Source organism: Neopelma chrysocephalum, unplaced genomic scaffold, assembly GCF_003984885.1.
Source record: "Neopelma chrysocephalum unplaced genomic scaffold, ASM398488v2 Primary Assembly neopelma1_59, whole genome shotgun sequence".
In the NCBI taxonomy this organism is placed as follows: domain Eukaryota; kingdom Metazoa; phylum Chordata; class Aves; order Passeriformes; family Pipridae; genus Neopelma; species Neopelma chrysocephalum.
The window spans coordinates 22,153,733-22,177,880 of NW_020897714.1; the positions used below are offsets into that span (position 1 = coordinate 22,153,733).

General features: G+C 36.6%; 1 protein-coding gene across 1 annotated transcript in view; it reads left to right on the forward strand.

The window, feature by feature from the left end:
* The window catches only part of SLC41A2 (solute carrier family 41 member 2), a 48,177-nt gene extending 34,557 nt beyond the window's left edge, over positions 1–13,620 (forward strand). Inside the window, exons 9-11 of the mRNA XM_027680439.1 lie at positions 1,177–1,308; positions 2,288–2,436; positions 12,237–13,620. Coding sequence (XP_027536240.1) covers positions 1,177–1,308; positions 2,288–2,436; positions 12,237–12,422 — 467 coding nt within the window. The 3' untranslated portion in view covers positions 12,423–13,620. The remainder of the gene's footprint in view (positions 1–1,176; positions 1,309–2,287; positions 2,437–12,236) is intronic.
* Positions 13,621–24,148: the final 10,528 nt, after the last annotated feature.

The following is a 24,148-nucleotide window of genomic DNA, read 5'->3' on the forward strand; positions in this document are numbered from 1 at the left end:
GTCACAACAGGTATTTGTTCTGCAACCAAAACCCTAAGCATCAGATAGGCTTTCTCCTTCTGAAGCAGGGTCAAAATCTGCATTACTTCTGCTTCTTCTCAGAGCAGCCCATTGCTGTGTAGAGCATCTGAAGGGGGGGGGAAAGAAACAGCATGTACTTGATATGCAAGTAGACAACTCGAGTATGATAACAATAAGAGGATTTTATGCTCTTGCTTCTTGCCACTGCCTTCTGCAATGTAGATATAAAAGCTTGGTTTAGTTTTCTAGTCATTTAAGTAAAAATTCATAGAACATAAACCAGCGCATATTGGAAAGAACCTTGAAATGTCATCTGGTCCAACCTTTTGTGGGAAAGGAGCCTAGATGAGATTATCTAGCTCCCTGTGCAGTCACATCTTGAAAACCCCCAATGAAGGGACTCCACCATGTCCCTGGGGTGGTTGTTCCAGTGAATGATTGTCCTAACTATAAGAAATTTCTTTCTTATATTGAGACAAAAGCTCTTCTTGTGCAACTTGAGCACGTTGCCCCTTATAAAAAAGAAAGCAGAATCTCCATCACTACCTATTCTCTTAAAAATCATCTATTCAGACACATATCTTGTTCTTTCAGCCTGAATTATGAGTGACAGAAGACTCTAGTTAATCCTGCTCTGTGTCAAAGGGGAATGAATATATTAACTCTTGAAGTAATTTCCAGTCCTGTGATTCTGTGTGTGAAATCTGCTTTTTTGCTGGTGGTAGTGACTGCATCTGCTTTCGTTACTTATATCTGCCAGGTAATCCAGCAGGGGCACAACTGTGCAGTACTTCTGCTGTTCCAAGAGGGATTTCCAAAAAAAAAAAGGAACAATAAAAGGGAGTTTCACCTATGAGAAAGCATAAGATTGAACCTTTTGGAAGGTTTGGAATTTTTTGCACTTGCAGTGATTCAAAACTGATCTCCAAATATCCAGTGATACACCAAACTGTAGCCCAAGTTTTCTGACTTGTTTTAATGCTTGGTGTTTGCCTGTCTGTAACTAATATACATTCTAAAGATATTTCTCATATTGACTTTTGTATGTAGGGTACTGTGGTAAACATAGAGAAATTTGGTAAATTTGCAAAAATATTGCCTACTAGAGGAAAAAAATAGTTGAAAACTTTTCCTTTGTTCCCTTTTGCATTTCAGGTATTGGTGGTAATCTAGTAGCTATTCAAGCTAGCAGAATTTCTACCTACCTCCATTTACACAGCATTCCTGGAGAGCTGCCAGAAGAAGCCAAGGGTTGCTATTACCCATGCAGAACATATTGTGGTACAGGTATGGATTAGTCAGTTAAAACTACTGTCTCTCGTCTCCTCTTTACCCCTGTGTGCCAGGCTGTTCCACCAGTGAGGAATGGCAATGAACTGAACTGGCTGTGTGCAGTTCAAAGGCAGCAGAGGCTTGGCAGTTTTCTTTCTCTGCAGCTGTTTGCCCGTGAGAATCTCAAGGAACTCCTGGAGGAGGCAATGAGTAGAGAGGAACACAGAGCAGGGTGTAACCCTGGCAAGGCTTGAAGATAAGGGCTGATGAGACAGGATGCTGTGATACCCACTCAGGAAGATTTCAACCTTCATCTTTCCTAAGCTTGTCTACCTGCTCCTACCTTTTGTCATTTACCCCTAGAAGCTCAAACCAATTTCCTGTCAGGACCAAGCTTTATAACAACATTATTGCTAAGCCAAATCCCTGATTTCCATTTCCAATTTCCCATTTTCTTTCTAGATTCTTGCTTCACAGCTTATTCCTCCCCTGTATTTCCCACTTTCCTAATGATGTAGTAACTCTGGTGAAATGTGATGTGCCAACACCATGTATTACACTTTCATATATATTAAATTAATTGGAACAGATCTGAAAGTGGTAAATGGGGGATTACTTTTTAGAAAAATATGGTACTTTAAAGATTGTCTTGAATATGGAGTCCAAAAGATTGTCTTTCCTAGGAAGATTTAAGAGGTCACTGCAGCTCCAAAAATGTAGATGGTATTACATGAGCACAGAATGAAGGCAGACAATTTGCACTCTCTTCTGGAAGAGCTCTGCTTACCTTTTCTGATAGACATTAGAGTTGTCTTTTTCCCCCACTGTGAAATTCCTCAAGGAGTCTTTTAGTGGAAAATAGCGCCTGCTGTTCCATAGTTCCACAGTCAATGCTGTGGAATTCCAAAACCATTTTCTTTTTATATTAAAAAGAATAAAAATCTGCTATAGTAATTGAAGAGCTTAACCAAGTTTTATATTTTTTTTATTGTAGGGGTAAATAACAAATCAGCCCAAGTTCTGCTTCTTTTGGTGATTCCTGGACACCTGATTTTCTTGTACACTATCCACTTAATGAAGAGTGGACATACTTCCTTGACCCCCATCTTTATAGCAGTATATTTATTTGCAGCCCTGCTACAGGTAAGAACAAGTACAACTTACAAATGCTTGTAGAAAGTCAAGTGCTTGAAGAAAACCATGCTTTTTCTCATATCTAAAATCTCACGAATGAGATACAAGGAGATATGGGTTAATACAGGCTTTCAGCACAGCTCTGAAGTAACTAATTATCTCCACATATATGCAGCATGCACAGGTGTATTGTGAGTGCTTTCCAGAAGACACTTGACTGCATTTTTTCCCAGTCATTTCACATTGTTCTTGGAATCATTGCATCTAAACTCCCTGTCATTTTAATCAACTAGAGGGGAAATAGAAAGAAGGAAAGGTAGCATTAATGAATAATGAATATATTGAGGAAAACTCGCAAAGAAATCTCATAAAGTGGTTCATGTTACTGTTTTAGTTAACGTAGTACAGTAGATAAGAATGTTACAGCTTCCTTGGTGTGTTCTTAATATTTATTAAAGTTTAAATTAGTCTGACAGTGAACACTATACAAGAAATTTTAATTGCATTTATTGTCAAACTTTGTTACATTATTTTGGCTGATCTTACCTGGTTCATACCCAGCAAGGGCAGTTCTTGAAAAATGCCTTTTGAAATAGCAATGTCTCAAGGTGAAATAATTTCACTTTGAGAAATCTTTAATACAAAATTAAATCTTTTTATTAATGCCACAGCTAGTTTTTAGCTATAACATGGCTGAATTAACTATAATATTTCATTGCACCTTAAAACCAAAAATTGACTGTTCGCATTACACAGTTAAAGTGTAGTTGAAATATCCATAATTTAAATATACCTACTGCTTCTAAAAACGTGACCACTTTAGTTTTTAAATACAAACAATATTATCAGCAGTGAACTCTTGATAAAATTATGATTTTTAATGTTCTGAATTTCTCTCTGTGTTTATCACACTGCTGTTTCAATAAGGACAGGTTTCAAAAACTGTTACCATTTCATATGAGAATTGTATACCTTTTTGATAGAACATCACTGTTAACATTCCAACCTTTGAAAATGAGAGTGTCATACTAAAAGATATATATTACTTTTCATTTTCCTCTTACATAATATTCCTAGTTTCCAGTCTTATCACTTTTTTTATAATGTGTTTTCCTGAAGAAATGATGTTATTCCTTCACTCTAGCTGTTCTGTCTGTCTGTCCTTTCTGAGAACTTTTGAATCCTTTGCCCCATTTCAGTCAAGTTTATCTAAATCAAGCTCTCTTAGTGGTAATGGGTTCCTGTAATCTTGAAAACAGGTTGGGGCAAGAGTCCCTGTTAATGCCTCTGCTGAAGGTAAGCAGTACTGAATGCAGTGTAATTTCAGCCATTATTAAACTTCAGACATATCACATGGGAATCAAACTGTATTCATAAATCTATGCTCCTTCTCACAGAACTGCAATCATAACGTATTTAGGGACACAAATCTTTCCTTCAGCAGCAAGGGGTACGGTAAAACTTGAGAAGTGCAAAAGTTCACCTGAAAACCAGTCTAAGGCATTATGACAGGACTTTCAGATCACACAGTAATTCAGACCCAGCATCAGCATGTATAGACGTGTAAAGTTGCTTTTTCATAAATTCATTATATGATTAGAATATTCAGTTTTGCAGCCATGCATCTCCATTGCAGTACATAAGGCCACACTTGATTGTATTGATTTTTTACCAATAAAGCAGATATACAGCTTTTTTCTTTTTTTCCCTGCTTCCTTTTATGGATGATTTTTTTGTTCTTTATCTTCAGTCTGTAGCCATAACAGGTGTTTTGAGATGTATTTACTTGGAAACTGAATAACAGTGTTGCGCACTATAACTTCTCGTGAGTCTTGACATATTTGCAATTTGAAACCCCATGATTTTAAAGATCTTCTGAAAATATTTAGTAGATTTCTTTCCGCATTTTAATTTTTCTGGTGTTTTTCTAGTAGTGATTATTGTAGTATTGCATACCTCTAATTAGAGCAGATTCAAAAATTTTGGACAGATAATTCTTGCTTTAATTCTTAAATCTTCAACATATTTTATTTACCTGTCAGTCTGAGGTGCTTCCATACTGCGATTGGTTGCTTTTAAGTTTCTCCTTTCTCAAGGAAAACACTTCAATATTTGTACTCATTCCTCTTCCCATTTCAGTGACTTCATCTATGCACCTGGATATAGTAAAGAACAGTTTTCAAGCTGCCATTTCTTTTGATATAATCTAACATCTACTGATCTCATTTTTCGAGAATTCTTTTATATTTTTGTCCTCCCAATGAGAGCTTTTCCAGTTCTGCTGTAAAACTGAAAAACCTCACAGCTAATTATTATTGTCTCAATTAACAACATACCAACTCCATTGTCAGTCTTTTGAGCAGTGAGAGATCTGCATTCTAGGCCTGTTTTATAATATATTGGGCTTTGTATTTATGTTCACTTTGCATGGAAGGCATATGAAAATGGATGTCAAAAATTGCAATCCCGCTTGCAAGCTGTATCTTTTACATTTGAGGTGGTAGATGATAATTTAATAGAATACAGTGATTCCCAAAGGTAAGAGTTAATTACTGTCAGTCTTGTGTTTGAGGAAGTTTAATATCACTACTTTGACCTTTGCAATTCCTTACTTATATTGAACTGGGGGGCAGAAAGGGGAGATGAGTAATCATTATGACAATATATCTCCTATTTATATCTTTCTCACTATGTTAAAAAAAAATGCTAAATTAAAAAATAAAAGCAGCAATGAAATGGATTTTCTGTCTTTAAAATTCAAGTGACTGTTGTAAGATGTAAAATTATTCAATGACATATCTTACTGTGGACTGAAATAGATCATTAATTGACTTCAAGATCTGTTTATAATCTCTGACTGTCCGGCTCTGTGTTTGTTTAAAATGGAGAGGAAGGGGCTAGATAAATGGCAAAAGTAGAACTGGAATGTTAGAATAAATGGGAAAAAATCAAGAAAATGTTAATGCAAAGACATTGATTATTACTTTTATATTTTTCTCTTCTTCTCTCATTTTATGCTATTCCACATTATTTCTATAGTAAAATGATACATATATATGAATTCTATTTGGCATTTTAACAAGACTTTTTCAGATTGTCTGTAAACTTCAAGATTCATCTGAAGGTGATAAAATGGAATTTATTTCCACTGAAAGTTCTATGCAGTATTGCTGGAGTTCCAGTTAGAGAGTTAACTTCATTTTCATCCAAATCTGATACTTTGATTGTTTGACTTTTGTTTTTTCACCATCCACGCCTACCAGCTCCTTTCATCTCTTCTCCCTACCTGTTCTGAGATATTTGTGGATATTTTCTCCACAGCATGCCATTTAATTGAAATATTTATGGAAAAAACATAACTAGTATGACATGATGTAGATTATCAATAGTGTAATTTAGTTATTATTGACTGAAAATATGCTATGTAGTAAAACAAAGTACAGTTTCTCTGAATACACAGTTATTTCTAAAAATCAGTAAATTAAGATATTTTAAGTAGTATAAGTATCCATACTGTTATGATCTTCATTCTTTCTGATTCTCTATGAATGAAACAGTTTTGGGTTTCTACATCATAAGAAAACCCAGAAAGTATTTAATTTTTTTTATTTTATTTTAATGTTCCTAACTCTAATAGTACAGTTGTTTTTCTCCATTAAATTAATACATATTCTTGAAATGTTCTTCAGTTGAATTTATAAACTGGTTCTATTGAAAGCCAAGGATGTACTCCCTTTACCTTAACTGCACAAATATTTCTATTAATCTGCATTCAGCTAAAACTTTTAAGCTAGAGTTCAAAAGGTCTGAATTAACTCTGTAGTGAAGAGCCTGTTCTGTGTTTATGAATGGCAGCACCAGGGGAAAATACAAATAAAAAATGTTATCAGGAAAGTATACCCTCTAAGCACGTAGGGTACTTCACGTAATGCAGCGTACAGTATCTGAGCAAGCCAATGTGCCTTAATGAAAACCAGTATAATGATTTTAAATGTGTTTTGGATTTGATGAGCGGCTTCTATTTAAGAGGAATACTCTTTCCTTGAAAGTTTTACAAGAACAAGTCACAGACAAACATGTACCAGTACACTGTACGCAGTTACAATATGCATTTGAGCAATAAAGATTATATTAATTGGAGAACAGTCCTCCTCTTATACCTCACAAAGGCACAAGTATTTTTTAACTGTATGAGGCTGTGCACTGAGCAAAGTTTCATCCCTGGTCTTGTCAGCCTGCAGGAAAGTGAGAGCAGCTCTGGAGTTGCCAAGCCGTCAGTCCTGGCACACAGCTTGGAGCATTCAAAGGCAGCCTCTGTTCTGCATGTTCTCACTGAGCCAGTAAAACGCCCTCTAAGGAATTTTCACACCTACTAACCAAATCTGAACACACAGTTACGTTTAAGACTCAGGGAATAAACAAACAATAGGAGATTCCCAGAGCTATTACCAAGCAAATAAGTAATTCCAAAATTCTTCTTACCCAACGAAGGTCAGATGTGTACAACTGTGAAGTCACTTTTGCAGTGCTTCAGGGCTGTTTGGGGCAATAGAAAACCAAGAATTCGGCACTGCTCATAACAGCTCCCTGCTCACATCAAAAATATTTTGGACTTCTCACTAGTGTGAGGGTTCTAATGATGGTATGGGCCTCTTTAATGTGGAAACATAGCTCATGGGATACACTGTACATAATAGAGAAATAAGAAAGGTTGTGTTTATAGACAAAATATTGATACATTTTAAATACTACTTTTTCTAACAGGAAAGGTTACTTCCGAAAGATAGAGCATATAAGTGCTAAAGAGACCGTGAATTATGGAAACTAAAGTCCAAATCTGGACAGTTCTGTATATTCAGTGCTTTCTCATTGCAGCACGACGAGCAGACTTGCCAGATTCATTGGGATGTGAATGGGGGTATCAACCACTCCTTCTCTTCCAGCTGTGTTGCTGTCTGTGGTAGAATCCTGGCTCCTACCGAGTCATTAGCAGGGATATATAATTTTTGCCTTCTGAAGGCTGAGCTTCAAGTACTTATGTACGTCGCATGACACGCTGAGTTGTGCTACAGCTAATGCAGGTTGAGCATACCTGAACACTTACTGGTCTGGGTTACACGTCTCATTTCTCAGACAGCTGAGGAACAGCCTGAAATTAGGACTATTTTGGTCAAACCGGGGCAAAGCTACAAAGAAATCAAGATGGCAATCGGAAAAATTTGAATCAAAATGTGGAATAGAAAAGAAAGTCGCTTCCCACAAAGTTACATCAGTATAGTCAGATTGACTTAGAAACAACTTTAATTTTTACTTCAGTGAGGTTTTAGTTTTACATAAATGTATGCTGTGCTGTCTGGGCACTTGGATACCTACAACACAAACAGTAGCAAGAAAAAACTTGCTGTTCAGTGGTTTCTTTGCAGCCAGACATTGAAGGAAATCTCTATATGTTGGGAGGAAATAGTGATTTGTTTCCCCTGGACATGATACACACCAGATATGCTACCTGAGAAAACTGGAGAAAAATGGCTTTTGAAAAACGTGTGTAGACCCTGCTCTGAGAGTTCACTGTCTACAGATCTCTGTCTGTAGGCAATGGAAACTCAGCAAGCTCAGTGTAGATCAATTACAAGCACTTTGCAGTTACTACTTAGTTTCACATGAAGACATCAAAAGCCATTTAAAATTGGAGATGTGTAATATAGAATTTGAAAATTAACTTAACGAAGGGTCAAAACCACTAGAAGACTTAAACCATAAATCTGGCAAGAGTGACAGAGTGAAGACACAGTAGTCTTTAGAGATCCCTAACTGGGATTTTTTACTCATAATTAAAAAACAAATAAACAAACTTACCTTTGAATTTCATAGACTGGCAAGAGTTCTTATGCAGTAATTACAAGATCTTTTCATAATTATGTTATAGACGAATTTTGAGTCAATATAATTTTGAGAGTAAAGGAGGCTTAAACTACATTTGAAGAGGTTACCTCAGTTTATTTGCATCTGTGTTTCCTGTCTAAAGTAACAGTATGCAACTATTTTGTAATGCACCTTCATATGGAAACAATTTAAGGTGAAATCAGCAGTACTAACAACAGGCAGGGTATCCTGTCTAAGGCATACTAAATAAACTGCTAAGGGGTCTTTGTTCTACATACTAAACTTAGACTTGAATCTTGATAAGGCCCACCTGGAAAAGCATATGCAATTATATAACTTAGATTTTAATTTTCCAGTTTGGTATTGGAATTCATTCATCACAGCAACTAATATATAAACCAGTATAAAGGTGAATTATTCTAATCTGCTTTACAAATATTATGCATTTGAATGTTATGCTTTTATCACTATGAATTTGACATGCATTCACTGATAAAATATGGACATGCCAGATGAACGAAACAATAAAAATATTATAGCATCTTGCAACTTATTAATTAGGCTATAGGAAGCTTAGACAGTAGTAAGAATGTTTGGAAGAAGTTGTGTATCTTTATTTTAAATAATAGAGTTTTATTCTTTTCCCATTTCAGAAATCATAAGAAATTAATTCCATGAGAAAATGCAGATATGCTACATGAAAAAGATCAAAAATAACTTTCCTTAGCTAATCTTGTTATTGTATCTAAAGACATGCAAAGAATGAAAGTAAATTTTGTGCAAAATAATGAAGGAAAAAAACCCCTGCTTTGTAGTGTGTAATGTTCCCATTTCTAGTCATGCAGTCATAAGATTTGAACTTTAAATGGTGAAGCTCACTCATATTTAAGCATTCATATTCAGTTTCAGTTTCAATCTGATATTCATAATTTGAATCAGAAAGTTCAATATTGAGAATTACTCTCTATTGCCGTTCTTTGTTGTAAAAAATAATACAGATATTTATATTCCTTATTTTTAGATTCTTCATCATTAGTATTTGATAAAGAGTTCACTCTAGCTCTTTTCCTCCCTCTTATTCTTATTGCGGTATTCTGCTGCTTCTGTCTTCTGAGGACTTGTTTTGACAATGTGATCAAAGGGTCATTTTAGAAATGCAGTCTAAATCTGATCATGTCTTTAGTTTCATTTTCCTCAATTTTGATTGTGATTTTTTTTCCCAGAGTAATAATAATATAGCATGAACACTTAATTGTTCTCTTCCTCTGTATATTAAGTAATTTTAGCTCACATCTTGAACATGTTCTTCATATATTTCAAGCTTTTCTTATCACTTTTCTCCAGCTTTCATGCTAAACAGAACATTTTTTTACTGTCTTAGTAGGTTTTTCTGTGATATTGGTCCTTTTATTTTTTCCCTCAAAACCAGCTGGTTTTCAGTTGGAAGTAGAAAGGCTTTCTTCTTCATAGCAAGAGTGCAGGGCAGAAGTACACAGAATTCATACTGCTGTGCCATCTGCGTTATTTTGCTGACATAAGTATCCATCACTGATAAATAAATCTCAGAAAATGTGAAGTGTTGTGTCTTGTTATGTCTTTTTAATGATTTTTCTCCTTTTTTTTTTTAAATCTGTCAGATCTTTGTGAGTGACTTATGATTTTAAATTCAAGACTGTCTTTCAAAAATTCAGCAAACTCATAGTAGGGTCCTTCTTTTTTTTCCCCAAAAAATAATAGTTGATTACTTTGATTGCCCCCTCTTAACAGTGTTCTTAACAGCAAAATCTTATTGAAGTCACAATGGTTAACTCTGTCTTGCAGCACGAACTAATGTGGCCAAATAAGTAACCATTTCCACAGACTGAGCCCTATAATTCTTAAATGTTAGTGGGTTTCTAGCCATGCAAATGCATGGTGGATGATAGCATTATTCCCTCACAAAAATAAAGGCTGGTGAACTGCATCCTCATAACATATTCTGTAAGCACTATGTCCCAATTTCTGTCATATATTGTTATAAGCATCAGTTAATATAATATGCTATAACCTTTTCCCTGTTACTTACAGAAGCCAGACGTGTTATAATTCGCGTTATTTGTTGTGCACCCATAGGTTAATACAAGCACAAAGAGTTATTTGGGAAGGTTCACAGAAACTTAGTTTCCAAACTACCCATTTTCACAGAAGTATAAGTTGGTTATTTCAGGGTGGAAAATATATAGACGAATGGTATTCACATTTTAAGAGTCAGAAGTGTATACTGCCATCTAAATTTTACTGTGTATGTTATGTCTAATTGGTTGTGTTATATAAATGCAGTATATATTTTTCTTGGAATGAATGCTCTCATCTTCTAATGGAACATGCATAACTATTGTTGATGTGGGGCGCTACAGGGTCTTCTGTGCACATCCTGTAGGAGATGTTAATGTACAGGATCTTTTATAAACAGGCCTCTTTTTGTCTCTGTAAGAAGAAGGAGCTGACTTAGAGAATCTGATAGTCTTCCAAAGAAAACATCTGTTTTAAATATATTTGTTTGGATTCCAGTCAGTGCACCTAGGACTTGCATAATTAGCTTAGACTACAGAGTTCCCTTTTCAGAAGATACATTTATATAAATAAGCCATGCATTTTTCATTAAGCAAATACTCCTCCTTTTTTTTTTTTAATTAGAAATTCAGGCTTGTATTTTAACATACACTTCTGCAAAGCAAAGATTAATTGAGAAACTTTTTCAACACAATTTTTTGTATGACATTCATTTTGCTGTATTTATTATGGAGAAGCATCTTGCAACATCTTATCAATAAATGAGTGTATACATTTATAAGTATGCTTTTGATGCCAGTGATTGATTATTTACTAAATAAAATATAATGTTATACTTTTTATTACTTTTGATGCTGCATATTCCTTTAAATGTACATCGTGGAGTTCTTAAAAAATGAATTATAGGAGTAACTGTTTAAAGTTTACTCTTCTTAAAGAGCTGTTTAACTAAAAATACATAAAATACAGTGTTTATTTCATCTTAAGCAGCTCCTTAGAAGATACAAGAAGAAATGGAACTCAGCTAGTGGTCCTTTCTCCATTCATCTTGTGCCATGCCACACCACATGATTCCACTGAACCAGAATCTCTTATCACACAGCTGTGCAACATTAAAGGATTCTTTTTTAAAATTGGATTAATGATTATGCATACCTTTGGTATTAAGATCAAACTTCTCAAATGTTCAGACATTCACAGTTGGGAGTAAAGTCTTTTACTTTGGGCCAAATTCAGCCTGGAGTGACAATTTCATAATATATATTGCAGGTGTGCCTTATTACAGAGGTGCTGAAGATGGTATTTCAGGCATAAAAGTAGGTTCTAGGGCATTTTTGCTGTTCATACAACCCAGAGGAAACTGTTCTTAATTTGACCTGATATTCTTTATATCACATCTGATTTCAGGTCAGTGCTGCATCTGTGGAAACAGGAGTTAACCTGGGTTGAGTGTATTCATGTGGAGCGACATGATTCGGTTCTGAATTAACTCAAAGCCTCACTTAAGCTCTCTCTGTACAGAACTATGTGTTATGTGAGAAGTGCAGTTGCATGTGTGGTTGGACTTTTTGCTTTTTCTTTCTATTTTTCAGAAGTCCTCAAGCACAGACTGGGTGAAGAATGCTGTCAATAATTTGATATGTTCCTTTCAGCTGTGCATGTGATTGACTGAGAGAAGTTGGCTAAGTGTCCCTCTCTCTAGTTGTGGGGAGCTTGAGTCTGAAATTTGTTTGTATTAATTACTTATATTTTTTCAAAAGCAATTGTATACAATAATTCTGTGTAGTAAGGAGACAATAATGTTGGCTGTTGACTTCCTTTTGCTGTAACTTATGTAATAGTAATACAGATTTTGTTTGTTTGATGTTATGTAGGTGTTTACTCTGTTATGGATTGCTGACTGGATGGTGCACCACTTCTGGAAAAAAGGAAAAGATCCTGACAGTTTTTCTATACCTTATCTTACTGCACTGGGAGATCTGCTTGGAACTGCCTTACTAGCTATAGGTTTTCATTTTCTGTGGCTCATAGGTGACAGAGATGGTGATGTTGGTGACTAATTATTCCAGTAGATGCAATGACTTTTTCTGGAATATTGACAAGACAGATCACTCCACTTGAAGGTCCTCAAAGTGACTGTTCCATTTGGTCTAAGTAAATCCAGTTGACACAGACATAAAGCAGCCTTAATGATATTAGTTTGGTTTGCATTTAAAAACTTGGATGGAACTAGCATACTTCAGACCTGTATTCCAAAACCAAGGTGAATTGCTGGTAATTGAAGACATCTGAGTAGACACAACAAGGGGTGGATCAATCCTTTATCAAGTTTTAAATTTTTAAAAGATCTGGTCTTTTAAAAGAACAGTTCCTTACCTGTATTGTGAACCAGAACAATCTCTAATTTCTCATTCAGTGGTGACAAAGAAGAGAGTAAGACCTAATCAGTGTCTTACCTTGTCTTTCCCTCCCAGGGACAAAGTGGGAATATTTTTTCATTTTGCCACAGGAGTGGCAGGGTAGACCTCAGATTAATTCATTTTCATAGACATTACCTGAATAGTTGATATATTCTTATCTTGCAGATTCAGTGCTGTAGCTCTCTGACCATTGCAGACTTGATGTCAGTAATGACTGTTATGGTGATTAGAACCCTGATTGTCCACACATGTCACAAGCTTTATTTTCTGTATACTAATATGACCGTCAGCATTTATAAAATTAGGCACTTGAAATGTGTCTGCAGGGCTGAGCCCTTTCTTTTTGTGCTAAAAAGAGCAACCTAATTATTTTGCTGTTGTGATTTATTAGAACAAGAAAGTAGTAAAGACAAATAATGTGACACTGAGTTGACCAATAATAATGGATGAATGATTAAAACTCCTTGTGTTGGAAAGTGTATGTTCATTTAGCAACTGAAAAGATGTTTAACTAACTGATATTAATGGTGTTGTGATGGCCAGTATCCTGATTTTAATGAAGTATTTAGAGGTGTTGATTTAACTGTAAATACTGATCCCTGCTTAAAACTTGAGGTATAAAAGATGAAGTTTCTTTTTTAGGCAGTTATGAAATTACATAAACTTCTCAAATTCTGGAGCTGTGTCATCCATTTCTAAGCAGAAATCTCTGCTAACAGGGGATCTGCTTTCAAACTGTGAAAGTAATATGGTCAATGAGGAAAATACGGTTTCTGAATGATTTCTCCTATTTGTAGACCTCAATATTTCAAATAATACATTGATCATGACAACTTTGGTTGCCACTTTGAAAAAAAAGGTACTAATTGCTCTCTTTTGAAATCTAGTGGGAGTTCCTCACAGCATACATTTTTCAAGGCTATAGCATAAATCCTAAATGCATAATTAAATAAATCATATTTTAAATGTTGTGGTTGAAAGTTTTAAATTTTGATATTTAAATTAGATGACTAAATCCATATATCAGCATATGTTTTAATCCTATAGTCATGTTCTTTATACATACAAATCCTTTTTAATTTGATGGACCTACTCAGATGAGTAGATTATGTGGGTAAGTGTTAATAGGACTTCTATAGGTGTTGGTCACCTTAAACTCTTTGGAAGTTCAAAGTGTTTGCAGCTTTGAAAATTAAACCAGCTATTCAGTGCCTACACGTGGATTTAGATGCCTGGATTTTAGCTCCTTCATTTAAACACTTTTATTTAAGCTTTTTCTTACAGTTATGATATTATAGTTGTTTGAATGAATCATATGTATTATGTCTTTTATTATGTGAGAGAAAGATGAAATCTTTCTAACTTCAGGTTCTCTGACTTTTCTTAGTTTGTATTAATGTTATTTAAAATAGTTTCTTGTATGTAGCACTGCGGGAAATACTCCTATTAAATAGTTTAAATGGAATAGATGTAACTAATTTTTAATTTTTTTTCAATAATGGATATTTATTTTTGATGCAGATGTAGATGCAAATTTTTTTACTTCTGTTAGAACTGCCATCTGAATCAACTAAACTGGCATTTCAAGCACTTATTAGAGTTACTGGATTTTAACGTCACTTTTAAATGAATTGCAGGATTCTTAAAAATTAAAATTTCTTGAGATACTTGTAATCTGTGCTTATCTGATGGGTGAGGGTGTTGTAGTATTTAGTCATGGCAGTATCCTTAGTGTGTTAAATATTTTCCTAGTAAATAGGCAACTATTGGTACGGTTTACTGACAAATGTGTGAGTGTTTAGATCCCCAGTCTGGGGAAGAAATGTTACATGGGTCAAATTCAGTCAAATTTGGAAAAGGGAAATATGTTGGCCGACTAGAATAATCTGGGCTTGGAAACCATAAGTGATGGAAAAGTGTAAAGGGGAAAGTTCATTGCATAGTTGAGAGAGCAAAACCCATATTGTGGGAAAGAAAAAGGTGCAAACTTTCACACAGCATTCATTATGAGAGGCAGAAGCAAACAGAAGGAAGTTATTTGGAGAAAAGAATCAAAAGGCACAGCCAAACTTGTTTCTCAGGAAGGGAAGAAAAATATAACTCGTGTTGAAAGGACTTGGGGAAGAGGTGTAAAAAGAGATACTTTGGGGAATGGTGGAGGTGAGTGGGGAAAAAAAGGAATGCTCTTAGATATGATTAAAGAGGAGCTTGAGTGAGGAAAGAAGTATGACATTGATAAAACAGGGAGAGTCTTGACATCTGGAAGAACAAGATGTTAATAAATAATCTATGATGTGGAAAAGGGTTTGATTCCTATGTGGAAGGAGCATTTTAGAAACAGGGTTTGCAAACTCTGCTACCTCGTGTTATGAAGGCAAAAAGCTTTTACCACTGACTTCTAGGGGGAGTAGTATTCCAGCCATGAGGATAATATGGGAGATGACACAAAAGAGTACTTGGATAAAAGAGAATTTTATCAAGTACTCAAAAACTGTACTCCCTAAACCGACTTTAACTCTAACCAAGTCAACCTTTTCACAGTATTCCACCAACTTAATTTTTTAAATACAGCCCGGTAAGAGTGAATTACTTCACTTGTGTGTGGGTAAGAAATGTTACTAGAAATTCTGTCAGAGACAAATTGTGTGCTTTTTGTACATTGAAAGGGACATCCTGAAATGTTATTCTGTGTCTTGTTATCAAAGCAGCCATATTTTATAATCTTGCAGATAAAATGATGACTCTCAGTGTTAAAATTCATTAAGTGTTTTCCTCCCCTCCACCTGCTAGAAGATTCTTTCAAACCTTCCCTTATAATGTCCTGCCTAATTAGGGCTATGGCTGATTCACATCTATTTGCTTTTGTGTCAGCATGGAGCACTTTCTTTGATTGTTGCTTATATCAGCTCATTCACCTCATTTAAGCTGTGGGTCACTTAAAGCTCCTCCTGCAACTTCTTGTACAGATTTTCAATCTGCTGATGAGCTGGACCAGCCAAAAGCTCCAGTTGCTTTGCCTTACAAGTTACTGTCTGTAATCTGATGCTAAGTAACTCTTGGAGTTCTCTTGTTTGGTCATTCTTACTGTCTGCTGGGGTTTTTTTTCTCTGCTTCAGAAATATCTCTAGGGTAAGTAGAAGGATGGGCGGGTTATTTGAAATGTGTATCATTTTCCATTCTGAAGGACTTTGTGACCATCTCATTTGTAGAGTACAACCAAATGCAGCTTTAAAACTTGCAGTCAGTAGTGTTTCATACTGTAGGAGTTTTCTTTTTCTGTGTAATGCTTTGAAATGATGTTGGAATTCTGAATGAATGCCTGAATGACTCCAGCTTCTTTTTAGAGTGATTATACAGCTGGGATAGTGCCATAGCTCTATTATGCTGTTTGATATAGGGGAGGATTCTTCTTTTAACATATGTAGATCAATACTTTGATTTTTATAACATCAGTATACACCTTGTCTTAATCTGTGATGTTTAAATTGGCAATATCCTTCCACTCCCATGTTTAATATATTAATTTCACAGGAACGTTTAGAATGTTGATGAGAAACTGGTGAGCAGTAAATTAATTTCACTCCTTTTTACAATTTGCAAACAAAATTAGACTTTTCTCATACAAAGATTAGAACAGCACAAGGATTAAGTCTTTATAAATGCAGAATATTTTGCAGAATCAGGATTCAAAATAAGACCCATCATCTTTTCAATGGATTTGCTATTTCACTTCAGTTCTGAGCATCACAAAAAGCTCTCTTAAGTCCAAGAATAGCCCAGAATACAGGAAACAGTAGTATAAGCACAAGTGAAGTAAAGTGTTTGAAATTTCTTACTATTATTGTAATGGTAAAACTGCTATTGCAAATGAGATAGTCTCTTTAGAGGTGCAGAAAATAGCAACAGAATAGGGTAATTGAATTATAACCTGCTTTAAAAAAAGTAAGATAACGTTCATACCCAAGGAATTGAAAGCATTGTGAAGTCCCTTAGTAGGATTTTTGTTTTATTTCTGGCTAAATTTTTTGTGATACCACACATTGTTTTGATTGTGTTCTCTAATCCATTCCTGATCATGTCAACCTGTTGCTCAGCAATCTTTTGGATTATCATTTTCCCATATGTATTTAAAGTTAAAAAATCAGCTTTTTGTATATCTAGGTGGGGGGAAGAACTAGAAAAGAGATGTGTTTTGTCATTAAAGCCTCATTCTGATAGTCCTAAAGAGAAGTCTTTCTGTTAAATTCAATGAAAATTTGATCATCATGCATGCTGTGCATGAATACTCCAGGGAATCTGGTATTAGCCAGACATGAATAATTCATGATTAAAGCTAAGAACGAATGTACTTAGTAAATATACAAGATTGCCAAATTGTGGGTGGGTACCCAAGAGCAGGAGTCATGCAGCATTGGCAGGGCTGACCTTCTCTGCAGCTGGAAACTTAATTTGATTTCAAGTCCTGCTAGTTGTTTATTTAATATGCAAGCTAGTTCATCATGTCCTATGTTTATGCTTTTATTTCTTGGTCCAAACTATACTTGTAATCTACTTCTTCCTTTACTTAGCATTCTTCAGATTGCTCTTTTGGGAGATTGTTTCCTCTTCAAGAGCTCCTAAAAGTCTTGAGAGGTCAAGGAAGTGCTTTCCTTGAATAATTTTAAATCTGCTTTTTTCACGTAAAATAGGGTCCTGAATGAATTAGGTTAGTAGACAACTACTGACTTCTGAACAGATCCTCAAGAATTAATATCTCTAAGCTCTCAGGTTTACATTCTAAGTTTTACTGTGAACAGGATCTTAAGAAGATTTTGTCTGTTTACTCATTTTTTTCTGTCATCTCTTGTTTCAGATTAATGAAATTGTTGCCATGTCCCATCTACAGTAGAAAAGCATTTTAATAAATCTGACATTCTAAATGGTATTTCAAAAATTATGAGCAACAATACTTGTTTTATACGTGAGAAGCAAGTATCCACTACTTTCCTGTGAATCCTCATACTATGGTTAGCTTTAGATCATCCAAAGCTCTTTTTTTTTCCTCTTTGTTTTTGAAGGAGGTGCTTTTCCCTGTGCTGGCAAAACTGATTTTTTCATTACCTTATAGTATCCAAGGTTCTGGAGTAACCTTAGAACATACTTCATCTCAATTGTTTTGAAGACTGAAACAATTTTTACTCATTACATGGGAAAACTTAGACGTGTCTGATTAATTCTAATTGTTGGGAGACGAATGGTAGCGTTCACTTAAAATAGATGAGTACCTCTGGAGTGTGGAGCATTTCCAAAGTGAAAGTGAACTTGTTAAGCTTGATCACATTTAGGTAACTGAGATCAGCTCAGGTACCATTTTGTAGACAAAAGTGTGGATGATTTGGAGACGTAAGCAAGCTCTGCATTTGTCTAATACATGAAGTTCTCTCTGTTTCATTCATTTCATCTTAATGCTTTGCTATTGCCATTGTCTTCAGGCCCAATCCATTAAGGCCTCTGAGCACTATGGTAGTGTAAGTAAGTCTATCACATACGTATGGGACTGTGGTCCCTTGCTGTAACAAAAGACAGAAAGGACTTGGAAAAAAAACCAGAACCTTAAGAACCTGCGTGTCATTTGTGCAAAATGTGTAAGATCTAAAATGCTGTGAATTCAGATACAAAACAACGTACTCATTCTCAGGTTTCATTTCCATCTGGCCTTTGCTCTATTCCCAAACTAGAAAGCTGCTTCATTTTTAAAAAAAAAAAGTTTTTAAAAGATCAAGGTCAAGAAACCTGTCTCTGTTAGACACCATGTCTAGTTATGTGCCTTGCACATAAGACTAACATAAGGTAAGACTACATTCGTCCCTTATAGAGACTAAATCCCTTGCTTTGAGCCTGACTATATAGTCTTGGCATTAAACGGCCTATGGCATTGGCACAGTGCTGGCTGTGTGAGGTTTTCACCCCCGTGACTCTGTACCTGGAAGAGCTGACACTGAGACACTCACGGTTTTGCTGGCAAATAGTAAGACTTGGCTGAAAGTTGGTAAAGAAAAGCTATCCATGGAACTGTTCCTCTCCCCCTTCCAAGATATTTACTGAACTTGCCCCTCTCTGCTCCATGAGCCATTGCTCTGTACCATGCAAAGTGTCTCAACCAACTGCTTAGGTTCTCCTTTACTTTGCTGACTTCCTGTGGGATGAGAGTTTCCTGATACCTCTGCCATCCATCTTCTCCTTATTTTCACGTCTTATTAGAACACAGGAAGATGCACCAATGTCCATCCGTTCAAAGGAAGTCCAGTTCTGCTGTTTGCTACAAAAATTGCATTTTAAACATTTATTGAAACCTGTAAATATTTGAGAGTCCTTCTGACTTTAGATTATTGCATTACATGAATGTTTAATAGATACAGAAGCTACACTTAAAACGCTGATTAATGCACACATACCTCTGGAATTTTTATCTCTTTTAGTCTGGCAGTAAGAGAAACAAACATTTTTAGCACTGGTTACAAGAAGCAGAATTGCCATAGGAATCCTCTCACAACATGAGACAAAACTAATGACCGTTTACCTTTCTGGTTGCTGATTCTCATTCAGCTCTAACAACATTGCATCCACTTTTCTGGCATATTATGGAATTGAGGTGTTCAGTGAAAGCTCATTTTTAGTTGTCGGATTTTTTTCAGGACCACAGCACATCTGCAGGAACCTTAACCATGCCATGTGTATCCCTCACATATGTGCATGGTCAATCTCTTGCTGGATAAGGACTAAGTCTTGTAATCCATTTTTGTCCTGTTCATACCTCTATAAAAACCTTTTGCCACACGTAAGAGGAGATTTTTTTTTTTCCCCATTTCTTCTGCTTTTAGGAAGGTATGGCTTACAGTTCTATGGACTAGGCAAGGCCCATGCACCCTCTGTATGCTCTGAGGGCAGCTGTTTCCAGTATGCAGGAAGTCCTTGTAAGCTACAGAATAACTTCGGGTCCCTTTTCCAATACAAGCCCTCAGGATCAGGAATAGGAGGGCTGTTGCCACATAGCTAGGGATAGGTTTGTGTGCTTGCCTCTCAGGGATACAGGGGGATGCTCATGGGTATGGAGCAGAGCCAATTTTGTATAACACTGATACCAATTTAACTCCTCTTGTGAAATGGGAGAATTGGCCTGGAATCCTTAGTCACTAACAACCCACAACAAATTAAACTTCAAATTTTTTTATTAAGACAATTCAGGCCAAAAAATGCAAGGAGTTATGTTTGTTCTGTGTGGCAGACTGATGGTCACTTGATAGAAATGAATGACTGTGAGTGACAGGGGGATAGGATGCCCAGGTTTAGGAGCCTCTCTGCTGTCTGACAGCCTCTGAGAAGGGGGGAGAGCATCTGGCAATGCAGCACAGGGCTGCATTCAGTTCACGTCTATCAAGACTTATACCCAAATTGCATCAGCAAGATCTCTGATGCAGAAGGAAACCATTAGTTATCACCATCATCTCTTCAGCTAATTATCCTGAGGCTTTTTATTTGATCAAAGGAAAAATGTGAACATGTTATTTCACTCGGAAACAGGAGCACACCTGGCTGAATACATCTACTGAAATGTCCTGCTGGAGGGAAAGCTAAAGTGTCTGTCTCCAGCTGGAAATCTCTGTGCTCCTCAAAAGCTCACTTTGCATGGTAATTTGATAATAATGGAGGAGTTAACAGTAACACCCATCACAGGAACTATGACAACACCCATGAGCAAAAGGCTGACTGCAGCCTTATCCTGGTTTAGGGTATGGAGGGCACATAATTCCTAAGTGAAAGTTCCTTCTGCTTTAGATGGAGCTTCTGCTGTTCAAAACCAAGCACAAAACATCTTAACCCTGACACCTGTTAATTATTTCAGAAGTATTCACCTGAATGCTTTCCATCTGACATCTTTGTATCATGAAAAGTAAGACTGAAATCCAGACACTGCAAACCAAGTGTGTAACTCCTTGCTAAGGAACTGGGACAGAGTTTATGTGCTCTGGCTGCATTTCCCAGCATAGAATACTCTTTTCTATGAGAGCATTTATAGGTTTTAATCAGCTTCCAGAATCCCCGCTAAAGATTTTCTAGGTAACGTGAAACACACTACAATAAGCAAAGCAGGATTGTTCACCCCACTGTGTTCTCAAACATTTCCTCTGATTTAATTCTCGGTGTCTCACAAGGAGACTTCCCAAACTGTGACTTTCCATCTTACATTTCCTCTCATCTTGCAGTCCTTTTCCGTAGTTATGCAGACTTTAATTTCTCACCTGAATTGCACTCAGCCATGCCTCCTTCTAATCCTTGCACTTCAAGGGTTTTTTTCATTTAAAAATGGTGGATTTAATTTTTGAAATTTTCCTAAGTGAAAAAGGGATGCTTTAAAAGCATCTGCTGTAGGAATGATACATACAGCACATAAAATCGTATTGCACACACACAGCAGTAACATTTTTATGATAAACTAGCAAAGTACATTGTAAAATTAATTCAAAATAGTTAAACTGTTATGTCCTTCCATATAAGTGAAGGAAAATTTCGTCATAAATCATGAATACCTCTAATTCCTGGAAGGAATATATTTTGTTTTTCTTGAATGGATGTCTCAACATTTACCTGGACACCTCTGCAACCAACACTTGCCTCTTTGTATTGTGGCTGCTTGCTCTGATTTGACCTCTCTTTCTAAATTAATTTCTTTCAAGTTTAAAAAAAAGGATAAAAAAATGCAGTGATTGATCACATCCATAGAGCAAGCACATTTTAAAAAAGCCCCAACACCTCTGCTTTAGACATAAAACTAAACCTTAGCTAGAATGGTTATCTGCTAAAGTAACTCTGACTAAATTGAGCCTAAGAAAGGCTTAAACCCCATCTTTGCACAAGCTTTTATGGGAAATTGGGGCTGTTGTGGGTTGCAGGTTTTGACTTGATATAGGGCTGCAAATACCTACTGACAGCACAGGGACCTCTTGCTGCTAAAAAGTCATGAATTGTCACAGTAAAATTCTAGTTTTTAGAATAAACCAAAGCCTAATGGGTAAACTGTTATTATTCAGCTGTATGTTACACTGACAGCTTTATGTATTAGTGAAAAATACAGAAATGAGGACATAAACTTTGGATTGATTTGGATTCAGAACAGCTTTACTGATTGCTTGTTTTTTAATTAAAAACTCTGATTGAAATGAGATTTTCAAATCCACATAATTTTACTTCAAATGCTATGTCTCATTTTCCAACATGAACTTTCCATTTATTGCCTAGTGATAGGACATGTGCACCTAAAGAAATATTAGCTCAGGCTGCATTTACTCAAAAAATTGGCACAGAGGAATCAATTTCAATTAAAAATTAGTAACATTATTAAATATTGGCAAAATATATTTTAAACAACATATAAATGAATGATAATATTTTCTTTTTTCTTCCATGAATAGGTCACTACTCTGGGTCCTAAATGCCTCTGACTTAGCCAGCAGAAGTTATTTATTGACAGTGAGTTGAATCTCATAGTCAGGAGGCTTGAGCACCCCAGTAGAATGACATTTCAAGTAACAGTGGAAACAGCTGGCTTTTTGTTATGCTAATAGGAAAGAGAAATTTGATTTTCCTCTTTTAACGCAGTTTTTTTAAAAAACTGATTTGCATGCAAGTTGGGGAGGTGGCTTTTGGATATGTTGACCTTTAGCCCACTGAAGAATAAAACCATACTCTAATTTTTCAAAATTTTCAATCTTTGGCAAACTTGTAGGTGCAACTGGAAAAGCAAGATATTTTTGTATGGCATCAGGAATCTTGTATGTGATGATGTGTAACACAACTAGTGAGAAAAGCACGGTGCTGCTGGTTGGGAAGCATATGTTCTGGTTTCTTCTCTGCTGCTGGCTGCACTTGTTTAATTTTTTTCTCTTTTCCTTCCAGTTTCCTGTATTTTAAATGTTTTTGCAATTATGATGGAATTAAATGAAATGCACTTGCATCCAAACAAAGGTAGGGAAGTGCCAGAGTTCGTGCTTGCACAGGGAGCATATTATGACTACAGGAACAGGCTTTCTTCAAACTTTGCATTAGCTCCACTGGAATTACTCACTTGGGCAAGGGGAACCTCAGTCATGCAGGATCCTTACAGTTTGTCACATCCCCCAGTGCTGCACATTCATCTCCCCAGTGCGCCGGGGGTGCTGCACAGAGCTCTGCTGCTGCCAGCTCTACTGTCGTACAGCAGCTGCCTGAGGTCTTTGCTGCAGGCAGCTCCTGGGTACCAAAATGAAGGGGTTTTGTAAATTTGTAATTATTTAAGGGACAAATTAAGGCTTGCCAAAAGGACAAATCCTCGAGCTTCCTTCCAATGGTGCTTTTGTGAGTCTGTGGCAGTATCAAGTACTGGGCTTCTCTCTCTGCTATCTTACAAGCAACAAAGGAAATCACCCAAAAGTTGTGCACCCAAGAGCTGTGCAGAGAGGCCATTTCTTACCCCATTGCCCCAAAAATGGAAGTTTCCAGTTTTGTGTGCATGTGACTTCAATTTTGTGAAGCCCCCAGCTCTCTCCCTCCATGGCTGACCTCTGCAGCTGCTGGTTCCCCTTGCCTGTGCTCAGTTCCCTGGCGTGCCCTGGTGCACTGACCCCCACACAGCCAAGGGATTTCCCGGAGATTTCTCCTGGCCCTTGTTTCTGCATGACACTGCACTCCACCTCTGTGAATGCAGCTGACAGGCTCTCTCAGGGCAGTACAGTGGTGAGAGACCCATGCACTGCCGGAACAGGATTGCATCACTTCCAAGCGTGTGTATTCCCTGCCCTGCCAAGCTGCCAAAGGGATACAGAACAATCAGCAGAGTGGCCAGACTCAGGCTAATTGCTCACTTAGATCCAGTCCTTCTCAAGACCTTCTCAATTATCTCCCTCTGATTGTGCCTGTAGAAGACGCAAATCACCAATGTTTTGAAAGGTGAAGATTGTTATCTTAATACTGCACAGCCAAGCTGCGATTTCAATAAATGGTGCTGCAGTTCTGCCTATTAATTAAGGAGTGCAGGGTGCTGGGGCATTTGAGGTGGGAATGGGCTTGGCCAGTGCCCCACCATGTGCTATGACACCTGCTCAGCAGATTGCCTACTTTCTGTTTGTCTCTGCTCTCATTGTGAATGATGTTTGCCTTGTGAGGAGTGGGGCTGGCAGATTCAATGGTCTGTTTGTCACTGGCAGGGCTGCACCCAGAATGTGACATTCAGTTTTGGGGCCCTCCTCAATTCAAGAGGCATGTTAAGATGCTGGAGAGGTTACAGTGATGGGATACCAAGATGTTCAGTGACCTAAAGCATGTCACTTACAAAGAGATCTTGAGTTTGTCTT